At 34.4% G+C, this 14,148-nt stretch overlaps 2 protein-coding genes across 2 annotated transcripts; one reads left to right on the top strand and one right to left on the bottom strand.

Annotated features, from left to right (window-relative positions):
* Positions 1-2,422: 2,422 nt before the first annotated feature.
* Positions 2,423-5,272, bottom strand: LOC132184362 (protein C2-DOMAIN ABA-RELATED 4-like). Its single transcript, XM_059597975.1, has 3 exons — positions 5,035-5,272; positions 3,873-3,968; positions 2,423-3,043 (listed from the first exon to the last, which is right to left on the bottom strand). Exons 1-3 carry the CDS (start codon positions 5,206-5,208, stop codon positions 2,753-2,755), a joined length of 561 nt encoding a protein of 186 aa, XP_059453958.1. The 5' UTR covers positions 5,209-5,272; the 3' UTR covers positions 2,423-2,752.
* Positions 5,273-10,704: 5,432 nt separating this feature from the next.
* Positions 10,705-14,148, top strand: LOC132185762 (uncharacterized). Its single transcript, XM_059599541.1, has 7 exons — positions 10,705-11,148; positions 11,243-11,307; positions 12,325-12,387; positions 12,507-12,608; positions 12,785-12,850; positions 13,501-13,579; positions 13,694-14,148. The coding sequence occupies exons 1-7, from the start codon at positions 10,710-10,712 to the stop codon at positions 14,134-14,136; spliced, it is 1,257 nt and encodes a 418-aa protein (XP_059455524.1). The 5' UTR covers positions 10,705-10,709; the 3' UTR covers positions 14,137-14,148.

Consider the following 14,148-nt stretch of genomic DNA (forward strand, 5'->3'; position numbering starts at 1 on the left):
ATTTCTTTTTTTTTTAAAAAAAAAATTATTTTTTTAATTTATTTTATTTATTATTATTTTTTTAATATTAATGACCAAAACGACGTCGTTTTGGGTTGGGTGGTGATGTAGTTCTGAAGCTCAAAACGGTGTAGTTTTGGAGTAAAAACGACGTAGTTTTGTTTAAGTCCAAAACGGCGTAGTTTTAGTCGAGGGTAAAATGGGTATAAAAAGTTAAAAGGGTCCAAAATGAGAGAAAATCAAAGTTCAGGGGGCCTAAGTGAGAGTTTTGGAAATTCAGGGGGGTCTGCAAAAATAGCCGGAAGTTCAGGGGGCCTTAGTGAAGTTTCCCCTATCTTTTATCTTTCAAATGTGAGACTAACTTTACTGCCATGGTTTATTTGTCCTTTTTCGTCTGATTTCTTTCCATACCATATTTCCTCCTCGTCGTTCAATACAAAGTATAAAACATTAAACAGTAAGTGGGAGAAAAAGCCTTTTTTGGAGATAATTTAGTAGACAATAAAAAAAATTAAAATTAAAAAAGCCCATTTAATTGTACTGCCTCTCTCTCATACACACACGTGGATAAGAAAATCTAATTTTTTATATATATATATTTTTAATGGGAATGAAAAGCAATTAATTAAAATAGAAAGGTACAAAAAGTTTCTTAAATGTATAGCAAAGGATGTTATTTGCATTGGCCATTGTTCACAGTCTACGGTGTATAAGCTAATTTGCTTTGTTGGAGAATGGGATTTGAATTCCAAGAGATCCAACATTGACTTGGCTTATAGGAATTAGGAAATGGTAAGAGAAGGATAATGTTTTATAATTTTTATAGAAATTATAAAAATCAATATCATAAGTCACACGCATGTAATTCCCCTCTTCCCCTTATTTAATTAAAAAAATAATAATAATTGTAGTTTGTGGGTGCATTTCAAATTTCAATGCCCCTCAAATCAGGGAAAGGTACCCCTCAGCCTTTACCAATAGGGACGGGACCAATCTATGATGCACAGTTGTAAGACTCTTTAATCCATCACTAGGCAATGCCCTACTAGTCATTTAGGCACCAACACAGGGCCATTGCCAATTTTCCCACCTGGGCGAATGTGGAGGCGAGCTGTATAATTAATTATAACCTTAAAAGTAAAAATTAAGATGGAATTTAACTGTTATGATTGAGGGGTCTGATTAAATAAGTCGGATTAGGTTCAATACAACCCGACACTAGGGATGTACAATCTGTACATGCAAATGTGGTTATAAGCTATAACTACATATGTCTACCCTAAAATCACTAACTGCATCCGCATATGCAGTTAGTCGTTTTTGTTAACCGCATCCGCATGTAGTTATAGAGATATCGGTTAATAACCGTCTGCTTGTACAGTCCTACTCAATACACGACATTTAAAGCTAATAATTTTTTATACGACTCGTGAACTCGAGATAAAGCTAACACAAAATTAGTGGGTTAAATAATTCTTGGACGGAAAGATAGACAAGTCTCACAAAGTGAAAATAATTCATTATAATTGGAATTTTTCTGTTATTCTAATTTTTCAACTTAATCATAAATACGAAAAAAGTTCGGGCCCAAAAAAAAAAAAAAAAAAAAAAAACTACGACGTTACTTGGTGAACAATAATTGTTTAATTTGGTTAAAGTGTGCCAAGTTGAACAAGGCAGGCTCTTCAGATGCCCCAAATTCTGTTACTATTTTGTTTAGCAAGATGGCATTAGCCTAAAATTATAATTACCAAGAAAAAAAACAAGAATCAAATCTTATATTAAAAGTTATTTTGACATCCCAATCTCCAAATAGAGAAAGAGAGATTCTAAAAGGGGCCGGAAAGAGAAGAAAAAATTGAAGGGCTACAAGATCTATAAGGAGCTCGCCCAACCCAGAAGAGGGTGATCGTAAACAGAATGAAGTAAATGAGACACATCATTTCTTCAAAGACAAGTTTTGGTCATTATGCTCAATGGGCCTCCAAAGACCCAATCTTTCCTTATTGTTGGAGCATGTCTCGTATCTTAAAGACACAAAAGGTGGGTGTTGTCCAATAAAAACAATTCCAATCGATGGCCCCGAACACAGCTTACAAATTTCATTGTACTGTGCTCTCCAAATAGCAACTCTTCTTAAAATCAAGAATTCCATTATAACTAAGGATTCTTGTGGTTCTGGAAGATCCATCTACAAGAGAAACTAGAACGAAGAGCTACCCCCCCTTTTTCTGCCTGACTCTTCTTAAAAATGCTGGTTTTAAGAAGGAGCGATTGCCCTTCTCCAACCCCTACTAATGCGTTCCACTTGAGGTGATCTCACAGTTCCTATGGGGTGGAAGCCAAGTTCTATTTAATAACCTACTAAAATTTATCCCGCTCTTGAGAACTTAAGAACGTAGCAGGGAAAAAAAAATAGTAATGTTTGAGTAGGATAGGATTATCTCCATGTGCTTTTATCTCATATTATTCAAGCAATTTGCGAATACACAATTAAATACCTGCCAAGTGCTGAGTGAGCAGGCAGCTACAAGTTGAGATTCACAGCAAAAGATGATATAAGGCCATACAAAATAGTATTATGGTATTCAACAATACCAAAAATTGTTCAACCCTATATAATGAGCTACAAACTGGAACCCATAGGCAAACACAAAAACATATAATGTCAGTTCAATACACACCTATGAACAAACCAACCCCACCAGGGAGCTCACATGAAGGAAAGCAAACAAAGGAGCATTCACAATCTTTATAAACCCTTGGAACCAGGAAGATCAATCCATTGCAATTGGATTTCCACTTCTCCACATTCCACATTTCTCAATCTAAGGACCAGATCTTGGACCACCTTGCCATCACTCCACAAGATGCAGCTCTCTTCGGCCAAGCAGTTTTGCCTGCTTGGTTGTAGTCTTGTGATTATGGTGCCACTTGGAAGGCCTTGCAAATTCATCCTCAAGGCTTCTATATATGCTTTGACATCAAAATCCGCATCTCCCATTTTGTCGTCTTTGGTAAACGTGTCATGGTCATACACCGTCTGCAATCATAAGAAACAATGACCATCCATATACAAACATAGAAAATGGAGGACGAGACCAAGACCAAGGCCTAAGACAATTAACAGTTCATTAAGTGGCTTTGCCATATTTGCCATCATCTAGTGCATAAAAGTACAGGACATTGGCTACTCATAAATTGCTACTCTACAGAAGTCATTTTCACCTAAAAGGCAGATTTGATATGATCATATTGTGGGCTAGTGAACCTGTTAATATTTTTTATTGCCTTCTAGCTCTCTAGCAAAGCTTCACATATGTGATTTAGTGGTAAGAGATTTGCAAGGAATGAGAAAGCATTCCATATAGGAGACTACAACCACTTAAGACATATTAATATGCAAAACTTGTTGTTTGTTGTGGGAGATGTCTTGTGACCAAGTCAGAATCCAACATGACAGACAGCCTAGTTAGCTTAGAGATATATACAGGTAACGGACAAGTCAAGCTCGAGTATTTTGCTCCTCAGTTAACCACAATTCTAAAAGCACCAGAAGAGTAGCATTAAAAAGTAAAGTGAACATCTAAAAGTAATCCTTTCTCCAGTACTTCTGCAATTGCACAAGATTTTCAATCTTAAAAGTTTTCCTCAGACATTTTTCAGCTTGAATAGAATCTGGAAAACAAAAAAGGAACTGTCTTTACATCATCATTAGTTCTTAATCATGGTCCTGTTTGAAAATGGAATTTGCACCTTTTATTGGCACACAGAAAACTAGACAAGCAAGGAAAAGATCATTATAAGATAGTGCTAGTGTTTCTATTTGTATTTCATATTTAATACATGGGGGCAGTGAGCAAAATGCTTACCAGCATGACGAGATCATTAGGGTCTATGACAGAAAGAGTTAGATCTTCATTCCACTCGGGATTAACATCCTTTTTAATAACACGTGTCTTAAGTTTCTGCAACAAATGTTCACATTTAGATGTAATTAGAAGAACTTAATAGCAAGTAGTCGAAAACAACCACAGAGAAATTTATGGAAAGAAGAAAGAAAAAGGAACTACATTCCTAAGCTAAACATATTACTCAACTAGCTCAGAAAAGGAAGGAACAACAAATAATACAAACCAGACCAAAATTAGAAAAAGAAAAGAGTAATGTTATATCCCACCATTTCATCCGAATGAAAAGGTGGGATATAGCATTACTCAAAAGAAAAAGGAAAGGAATATAGCATTTTCAAGCTGCAGATCATAGATTAGATAGAATATTCTATGAACTGAGAATCATTATCAGCATCCTACTCTATTTTGAACAGCAATCAGGGTAGCTATGTGGTAAACAAATTAAGGAGAAACAAACGATCCTAACATACATCTGATTTTGGGTTAAAAACAACAAACATTTTCTTAAATCACCACTTATCTCAAATTAATAGAAAATAATTTATTTAATTATATAATTAATATTCTAACACTCGTGAGCTCAAGCTTCCTCGTTTAAAACGAGGCTAAACACATATAATATTTAATTGAAACGAAAAGTAAATAATAAAAATTGAGTTTTGATCTTATGATTAAATTACCAATTATCTTAAAAGAGTAAGCTAATAGGAAACTGGAAATTTAATCATTTTCATTAATATTTTAATACATTCTAACTAGCATTTTTTTTTTTTTTAAGAAGCTAACTAGCAAATTGACGAAGCATTGAATACTATAAAATGTCATAACCCAGATTGCTCCTATGAAAGTAGCCTGTTAAGGTCAAGATTGTTAAGATGACAAAGCGAAAAATAGAAAGATATACTATATTCCCTAAATTTCATAATCATGCGAGTCTAACTCCCAATTAAAATTGATTGAAAAATAAATAAATTTTTTTAAAAAAAATCATGAAATATTGTTTTTTGCCAAAAAAAAACACATACGAAATACGAATTCAAGTTCATACGTACAACAAGTAACTAAAACAAATAAATAAATAATCAAGAAAGGAGAGAAATGGATGAGGAAGAAACCAGACCTGTTTGCCCATCTTGACGACAACGTACGGGTCGCTGCTACGGACGTCGCGGACGGCGAGATTGACGCCTCGCTTGACGCGGATTCTGAGGAGCCCCAGCAGACTTTCCATTAGAGACGGTTTGGCATTCGACGACCGCCCGCCAGTCGATGGAGTTGTTGGTGGTTCCGTCATTTCCTTCGATCTCTCTCCTCCCTCTTTATACAAACGCCCAACCCTTCCGATTCACGTCTCGACCCCACAAAATTTATTATCAATTTTGTTTTTTTTTAAAAAAAAAAAAAAAACAAATTATATTATATTATTGCGATCGTGAATAATACAAAAAGACACGGACAACAACGTAGGTTGTAAGAAAAAAAGCTCTGGCCCACCTGCTCTTGATCTTGATATTGATGAACTACCGGGTCTTTTTCTATTTTACTGTTTTTTATTTAAAATATATATATAAATTTTTTTTTTTCAATTTCGGGGGGATTAATTTTGGTTGGGGCCGACGGGAGGGAGAGATTGAAAGTGAGAGGAGTCTTTTGGGTGAGGGGTTTTTACTGAGATGAGTTGACCGGGAGATCCGGTAGGCAGTCGGAGAACAATGGACGGGAATTATTTGTGGACGTTGACTGTAGATGGGGAGCCGTGAACGGCGGTTCGTCTGTCAGAAGAGCAACGTGGCTGCCCCTTACTGGTCTTGTCGTGTGGGTCGTATTCTTTATGAGCACACGTTTTAATTTAATGTTTCCCTTTTCTTTCTTTCTTCTCTTTTTCATTTTGTCAAATAAAACTTTATGGTTTATTAATGCATCTAATTTCTTTTAATAATAAAGTTTATTCAACTTATATATATATATATATTACTAAGCTAGGTTAAAAGATCAACTTTATTTTTGATTTAAAGGCAAAAGGTCCATTTTGGAAATATTGAAGAAGTTGAAACTTTCTCTAGAAAGCTCATAATAGTGGTGAGTAGTTACAAATTACAGATATCCAACCATTAAAAATGCCCTTCTAAGTTCTAACTTTTTTCTGTTTTTAGGAAAGAACATCTACTTTTAAATTATATTTATTGATTTGTGGATAAGAACATTGGGGATTAAAACTTTCCCAAATGCCCTTTTAACTTTTCCGTTTTAATTATATATAAAAGGTTTAAAATAAAGGGAAAAATTCACTTTATTCCCGAAATTTCAGAAATTTTTCAATTTCAATCCCAAAGTTTAAAAATTGAAGGTAATTACCTAATTTTATAGATATTGGATGACGAAAATTAATAATGAAATGTCTGAATTAAAAATTTTTGAAACATTAGGAGATACATTGCCAATTTTTAAACTTTGAGGTTCAAATTGAAAAACTCCTGAAACTTCAGGGAGTAAAGTGAATTTAATCCTAAAATAAATTATGTTTTAACCATGGTTAAATTTATTATTATTTATTTTTTACAAGTGTTGATTTAAGGATTGATCTTTATTATCACGTCATCTCATTTGTATGAAAGTCTACCAAGTATTATTTTTTTATTTTTTTATTTTTTTACAAGTATTGATTTAAGAGTTGATTTTCAGTACCACATCATCCCAGTTGTATGTAAGTCTACTTAATAGCATTACTCTTTCTAAAACTTATACTGCATTTTACCTCTCTAAGATTATTTTTATTTTCCAGTTGAAATGATTATCAAATTTTTCTTATTAGTTTAAGTAAATTCTTATAGCATCCTTTTGGTATATATTTTTCTAAGCAATTACATGTCATTTTATTAGTTTTTGAGTTTGATATCTCACAAATATTTTTTCCAACTTTGCATTTTTCAACAAGTTAATTGGTGGTCAATGCTCTCACACATGCCCTCTTCCTCACCATCCACAAACTTGGAAGAAGTTCTTTTTTTAAAAAAAAAAAAAATTCGAGCAAATCTAATATTAAAAACAACTTAAGTAAAACACTCTACAGAAATAATATCAGACATTCAAAGGGAGACTTTCTCAATAAGACCATGTTCCTCGCTTCGTTTGCTAAGTAATAGATTACTCCATTATTATTATTATTATTATTATTATTATTTGTTTCTAATTGGTTTTTTGTCTTTGTAAAACAATGACATTGTAGAGCTTATCCATGTGCATAATAGAAAATCCTTTTTCCCCATCGCTGTCAGATTTCCATGTGATTTATGGGCCATGGGTTGCACAAAAGTCAATAGATTGGTTAAGGTGATTCCTTCAAAGGACCCATTTGCTGAACTTCTTGTTTTGTTTTTGTCGCCCTCTCATTTTCCATTATTAAAACAAAAATATTAACAAATATTTTAAAATATAAAATATTTAACACTATTTTTACATTTATGTAATATGAAAACAGTTTTTAAAATAAATAACAAAACCACAATCCAAACGTATTGACATTGGGGCTGTTTGTTAAACCCCTCGACATCCTCCGGCAGTGTTCATATTTTTTGTTATAAAAAATATAAATAAATAGAATAATGATTGGTATCGAAAATTAAAAAAATTGTATCGAAAAGTATAAAAAATTTTGTTTTGTTGTGATTTTTAATTTAAATGATATTAAAAAAATAAATGATATGATATAAAAAAGTAAAAATATTTTAATGTTAATTTTTTTAAAAAAATAAAAATAAAGTGAATAGGGTTTAATGTCCAACAATATTGGTGAAATAAATGCACATTTAATGTCCAACAAAGGAATTGGTCGACAAAAGTAGATAAGCAACTAAAGTCCTCAAAGTGTAGCTCAATCGATTGTGAACTATGTCTCATGAAACAGATGTCACTAGTTCAGATCTCCCTTCCTTCTTCCCTTGTGTGGACATGTCAAAAAAAGCAACTAAAGTCACATTTAAAAAAAAATCTCCCTTTATGTTCCTTTAGAACATTTATAGCAGTCTCAGCAAATTTTACTCACTAAAATAACCAGAAGCACACGTTTCTCTCTATTTTAGCAGCGTCACTATTTTAACTATCAACTTTTACTATTTTATTTAAATATTTTTTTTTCAAATACTTCTTTATATTTGTTTTTCACTTTTTCAAAGAATATGGGAGGAAAGAGAAAAGTTATATTATTTTTTATTCATTTTGTGAGTGAATAGTATTCACTAAAGATAGCGAATACTGGTTACTTTGGGTTAAAATAGTGAGGCTGAAAAAGGAGAATTTTAGTCATTTTTATTAAATTGTTTCACCAAAATAATCAAAAAAAATAGTTTTGATGAGGCTACAATAAATGCTCTTAAGTGGTGTAGAAGTTGAGCCTACCGGGCATGTTTTGTAGGGCTGCCCTGCAGCAAAGGTTATATGGAATATATGCGGTAGCAAGTTCTAAAAAATGGTGCATTGAACATAAGGAATTTGTGTTTATTGTAAAGGAGCTTTTTGGACATTTGGATAAGGAGGAAATAGAGCTTATGGCGGTGGTGGCTAGGAAGTTGTGGCTACGACGGAATGCTGTGGTCCATGGGAATTCTATTAGCCCTTCTACCAGAGTGGTAAGCCATGCTCCTGACTCTTTGAAGGACTATCAAGATGCCAATGTATCCCAACATCGGTAAAAATAAATAAATAAATAAAAAAATCTCAAAACCGTGTTTTAAAGAAAGCTAAAAAGATTAGACCTTTTAAAATAGTTCTTTATACTTTTGGACAAAGTTTTCCTCCAAATTGAGTTGGAAGAATTTTTTTCAACTTAGTCTATAAAATTGACATGTGTCCATTTTTTAATAATATGTGAGATGCACATGAGTTTTTAATAAAATTTATTCAAACTTTATCTCTATTATTAAAAAAACATGTATATCTCGCATGTTAAGGAACACATCACTTTTGATAAGTGATAGGGAGTCAAACAAATGAACCAGAAAATTTTTTAAACTGACATGACAGATCGTGAGTCACAAACAAAGGAGAGAGAATTACATTTTTTTAATTTAAAAACTCTTGCCAGTTAGAAAATTTTTCTAGGTTTATTTGTTTAGCTCCCTAACACTTCTCATCACTTTTATAGACCACGATAAAAGAAATTCTTCCAACTCAATTTGAAGGAAAACTCTGTCCCACTTTTTTTAATAAAAAAAAAAAAAAAAACTTTATTTCTTAGTGTAATTCCAATCAAGCGTTAAATCAGTATGAACACTCTCCAACAAAATTGAATCCCTTCCATATGAAGAATCACTCATAACTCATAAGTCATAAAGAATGTTTCAAATAAATCACTTTAAACCCATTGAAGAGATTTGGAGAGCCCACCTTCCAAAGGAATTGGTCAGCAAAAAGTGGTAAGTTTTCAAAAATCAATGACGTGAAAAGGTTGTCATGTTCATCACCCTAGCTTTGACTCCATGACCAAGTCCGAGAAGAAACCAATTACTCACAACCTTCTTCAGGAATCATTTGGAAATGGTCAGCCGTCGTACAAATCGGGGTCTATTAAGTCTTTGGAACAATCTCAACCTAAGTGACCTAAGAAAAGAGTAATGCTATAAATTATATCCCATAATATTAATGTAACAGTTTCAATTACTTATTGGATTAGTCATTGTTAAAAATAATAATAATAATATTGATTAAGAGCTTGTTTGGGTGTACGTTTAAGCGGTCTAAAAGTGAGTTTAACACTGAAAAAAGTATCTGTTTTGTAAAAAAAAAATAAAAGCGTTTTTAAAGGTCTAAAAAACTAAAAAATGACCAAAACATACTGCCAAAAGCTTAAAAATGCATTTTTTAACTTAAAAACTCTATTTCTCAAATACAATCCTAAACATGTTACAAAAGAAAAACTCATACATAATCTGTTGAGCTTTTGGGACAAAGTGACTATCAACAATAAAATCAACAAGGCATTGAATCATTCGTTGAGCAAGTTAATTTTATCCACCAGATTATGTGGGAAAAACCTGTGAAACAGCGATGAGTTATTTTACGATCAAGATTTTATTTTATAGATTTAATGACATCCATCACAGTAAAATATATTGCTACATTATTTAAAATTTTAAATGATGTGGCATTTTGTACACTAATAAATCTGTAAAATAAAATATTGGCCATGAAATAATTTTTCTCAATTTTAAGTAAAATGAAGAAAATCCTTGTAAATCTTTTTTTTTTTTTTTTTTTTTTTTAATCAATTTAAGAGAAAGGGGAAAGAAAATATTACAACATACAAAAAAACAAATAAAGGTAGGCAATCCAAACACGAGTCCCAAAACAACTATAAAATAGTGCAAAAAAAAAAACTCAAAATTATTAGAAATATGTAAAATAAATGACTCGACCCATTGGGTGAACTAAAGTCACCACAAAAGGTATAACAACCTTTACAACAACGACTAAAACAAGCGAAAAGATGCATCACAACAAAGAAAATAACAATGCCACATCAATTTTGAAAAAGTGAAAGAGAAAAAAAAAAAAAAAAACTTGTAGCATTACCGCTGCCTTCTCCATCTTTGGCGGGACAACAAGATTCATATAACTATCAATTAAACAAGTTATATATATATATATATATATATAATTCGGCCCATTAAACTCCGGCCCAGTCCGCCATTCTCAAATTCCCCAATATATATAATCCGGCCCATTAAACTCCGGCCCAGTCCGCCATTCTCAAATTCCCCACATTCCCGCGCTTGCCTCTGCGCAGACACCAAAGCAAAAATGGAAGATGAACAAGAGCCGTGGGAGGTACTAGACGTTGACGATTCAGACCTCCGCTCTCTCCTCCGCCCCTGCAACACCAGCCTCCACCGCCAAACCTCTTCCCCGAAATCCCCCAATCCCGCCTCTACTTCCTCCAAACAACAACAACCGTTCATCCACCGCTGCTCTCAAACCCTAACTTCCCAATCCCACCACTCCAAGTCCCCGTCCCCGCTACCCGCTTCTCCTAGACTCATTCCGGGCCCTGCTGGAACTGTCCAGGCCGCAATGCACCGAAGAACCCACCACAATCAGGCCCTTTTGCACCCGGAAGAGGAACCGGTACCTACTCAGGAGTATATAAGGAGGGTTGTCGAAAACGGTGATCATGCCGATGCCGACGATGACTTCGCGAGCGATCCGTGGCTTTGCGCTCTGGAATTTCTCCGCCGTGAAGGTTTTTGTTTTGAATTTGATTTCTGATATTTTTATTGGATTTGAGAATGTGAATTGGTGGTTTATGGGTTAATTGGGGGGTTTTCGATTTTTAGGTACGGTGGGGACGCCTTTGGACTCGATCAAAAATGGGCCAAAAAATGCTGGGAGAGTGGCTCAGGTATTGTTAATTGTGAGTTTCTACTATCAGTCTGATTTAGGAGACAAATGTGTGAAGTAGAAACCGTTTGGATTTGTTTGGTTGCCGAGAAACCGCCGGGAAATGAGGCCCAGTGATTTTAAACTATAAAAGAATGCAAAACCGACGTAAAAATTGGGTTTGGACCCGCTTTTCCTCTGTAGTGTTGTGCAATATGTGGGAAAGTTGATACTCCAGTTGGTGGTTTGTCTTGATTACAGTGTGAAGTGTTGCTGACAGTTTGTCTGTCTGCTCAGTGATCTGTTAGGGGAGTTTGTAAAGTGTATAGCAGTATAATTTTCTGTTTCTGCTATATAGTTAGTTTGCTGTTTAGGCTGTTGTAGGCGTGGGACCTTTGGGCCTGCATCTTTTTGTGATATGTAAATCCTTTACTAAATATGGTTGGAGGTAGATGATTTTTGTTGCGTTTGTATATTATGGATGCTGTTGATGCAGAGGCTGTAAGGGTTCTGCTTTCAGGTGTTTTTGCAGATTTACCAATTGATGGTGTTTGTTGTAGATGATTTCAGGTGTTTGGTATATTTTGAAAGTTTGCTGCAGGATTGTTGAGTAGGTTCAGGTTTACCTGTTTCTGGTTTTGATGTGTAAATTTGTTGGCTTATATAGGTGGTTGCATAGTTTGGCTTCTCCTTACTGTATAGTTTTTGTGTTCAGGAGACATGAATGTTTTCTGGAGCTTCTGGCTAAAAAATAGCTAGAGTGCATTGTAATCATTGTTGATATATGAAAGATTTACTCATTCATCAAAAAAAAAACGGAAGTAAAATACTCACTAATTTTTTAGATGATTGTATGAATCTTTGATGTTAAGCCTTTTATATACGCTTTTTTGCCCTTTTCCCAAATAAATTAGCAACCATTTACATATAGGCTTCCTGATTGTAGTATCTTTGAAATGCACAATTGATTTATTGAAAATTGGATTAATTATCTTTTAAGTTTGTCTCAGATTATAATTTTGTGGCTGCTTGTAATTAGGTTGTTGCCATAATCAAATCGTGCTCCCCCAATGGTCATGGTGATATGATGGTGACTCTGAAGGTAAAGCACTAGAACGCGACTTTAAATGCAATGGCCCATGGGTATTTCTCTTTTGCCTTTAGTTTTTGACTTTATGTGGATATGAAGTATTACTGATGTGACCCAAATTTTAATTTCAGGATCCTACAGGTACAATCGGTGCTAGCATCCACCGCAAAGTTCTTACAGAGGGAGAGTTTGGGAAGGATGTATCTGTTGGCGCGGCTTTAGTATTCCTGAAGGTTTGATTTTGTTCTTTCAGAAAATTCGAAGTATTTTGTTTCATGAATGTGTAAATCTGCGTTTCTATCTTATCTGGATTAAAAGTAGTGTTGAATTTGAAGCTATGGGGATGTTGTCGACATTGCTGGATTGGTTAAAGCGTGTTTTCAATTTTTCTTTATTTATATATTTGCAGGTTGCCATGTTCTCCCCTTCACGCTCTTCTCATTACCTGAATGTAACACTAAGCAACTTGGTCAAGGTACATGTTCTTTCTGGTGTTTACAATGAGCTAAGTTATTACAGGTTCTCACAAAAATGAAAGAAATTCTGGAGGATTTGGGGATTATGGTTTGGCCACATCCATTTCTGTTTCCAGTTTCTTTGACATATTATAGGACATTAGTTGCTTGATTCTTTATATTTTTTGAACATTGGATGTGCTTGGGCTAAATGTTCGGTTCGTGCATATCCCCAGTATGCGATTTCTGCTGTATAGACAGTAAAGGTTGGAAAACTGGTTAGTGTAAGTAGTAACATTACAAAAAATTGGGATGGGAAGCATTGTATCTTTGACCTTACAGCATTGCTCACTCATCCCTTTGCTATATGTCATTTCCCTCAGGCTGTTGTGTATGGTCACTGGTCTGGCTTGGGGTAAAGCTCTCTTAGGGTACTGCCTGGTGGTGATGCGAGTTTGTCATTTTTTGGGGCATAGATATCTCACAAAACTGAAGCTTGGACTGCAAAGACACCTTACATAAACAAGAACTTCTACTGTTATAGTCTTATCTTTTTCTTATAAGTGTTTATTCCATTTCAAAGATCTAAGCAACATCCATTTTGAGTCTGCTTTACATTTTTAAAAAATGCTCCATTTGTGTACCCTGATAGCAAATATTAACTTTACAGGTTATCCCAAAGGATAGTGTACCTCCATTAAAACAAAAATATCCTGCATCGTCAACCAAACATGGAGCTCCTGTTTCTGGTATGTGGTATTCTTTGTTCTAGTTACCAATCTTGATTTCTCAGTTTGAGGCAGAGGCAGCAGAATTGTTTAGTGTATCTCACTGTCCATTTATCCTCTTTCTTTACATAACAGAAAGCAGTGAAAAGTCCTGGATGCCACAGGGGACGTCTTCTCTATTGCAGGAAAGAACTGAAGGAATCATGAATTGCCTTAGACAGACTTCTAAGTTGGGAGAAAGTGCTCCTAATGATATTGTAGAGAAAGAATCCTTGTTAATGAGATTGGGTATGGCCAATAGAATCACTAAAGTAGCTTCTAGAGAGGACACCATTTGTATTGACCAAGAAATTGTGATGAGTGAGGAGCCCAACCCTTATAAACAGAGTAAAGGAGGCAATCCATCCTGCAACATCCAAGGCCGCAGTGACACAGCAAACTTGGTTGATGTTCCTGATGATGATGAAGAAAGTGGAAGGGCAAATGAAGTGAACAAGAAGAGGCACCCACTAATTTCGAGAACTTCACTCCCACAGTGGACGGATGAACAGCTGGATGTGCTTATGGAATTTGACTGAGGAATGATGGGC

This window comes from Corylus avellana, chromosome ca6 (genome assembly GCF_901000735.1).
Source record: "Corylus avellana chromosome ca6, CavTom2PMs-1.0".
Classification (NCBI taxonomy): Eukaryota; Viridiplantae; Streptophyta; class Magnoliopsida; order Fagales; family Betulaceae; genus Corylus; species Corylus avellana.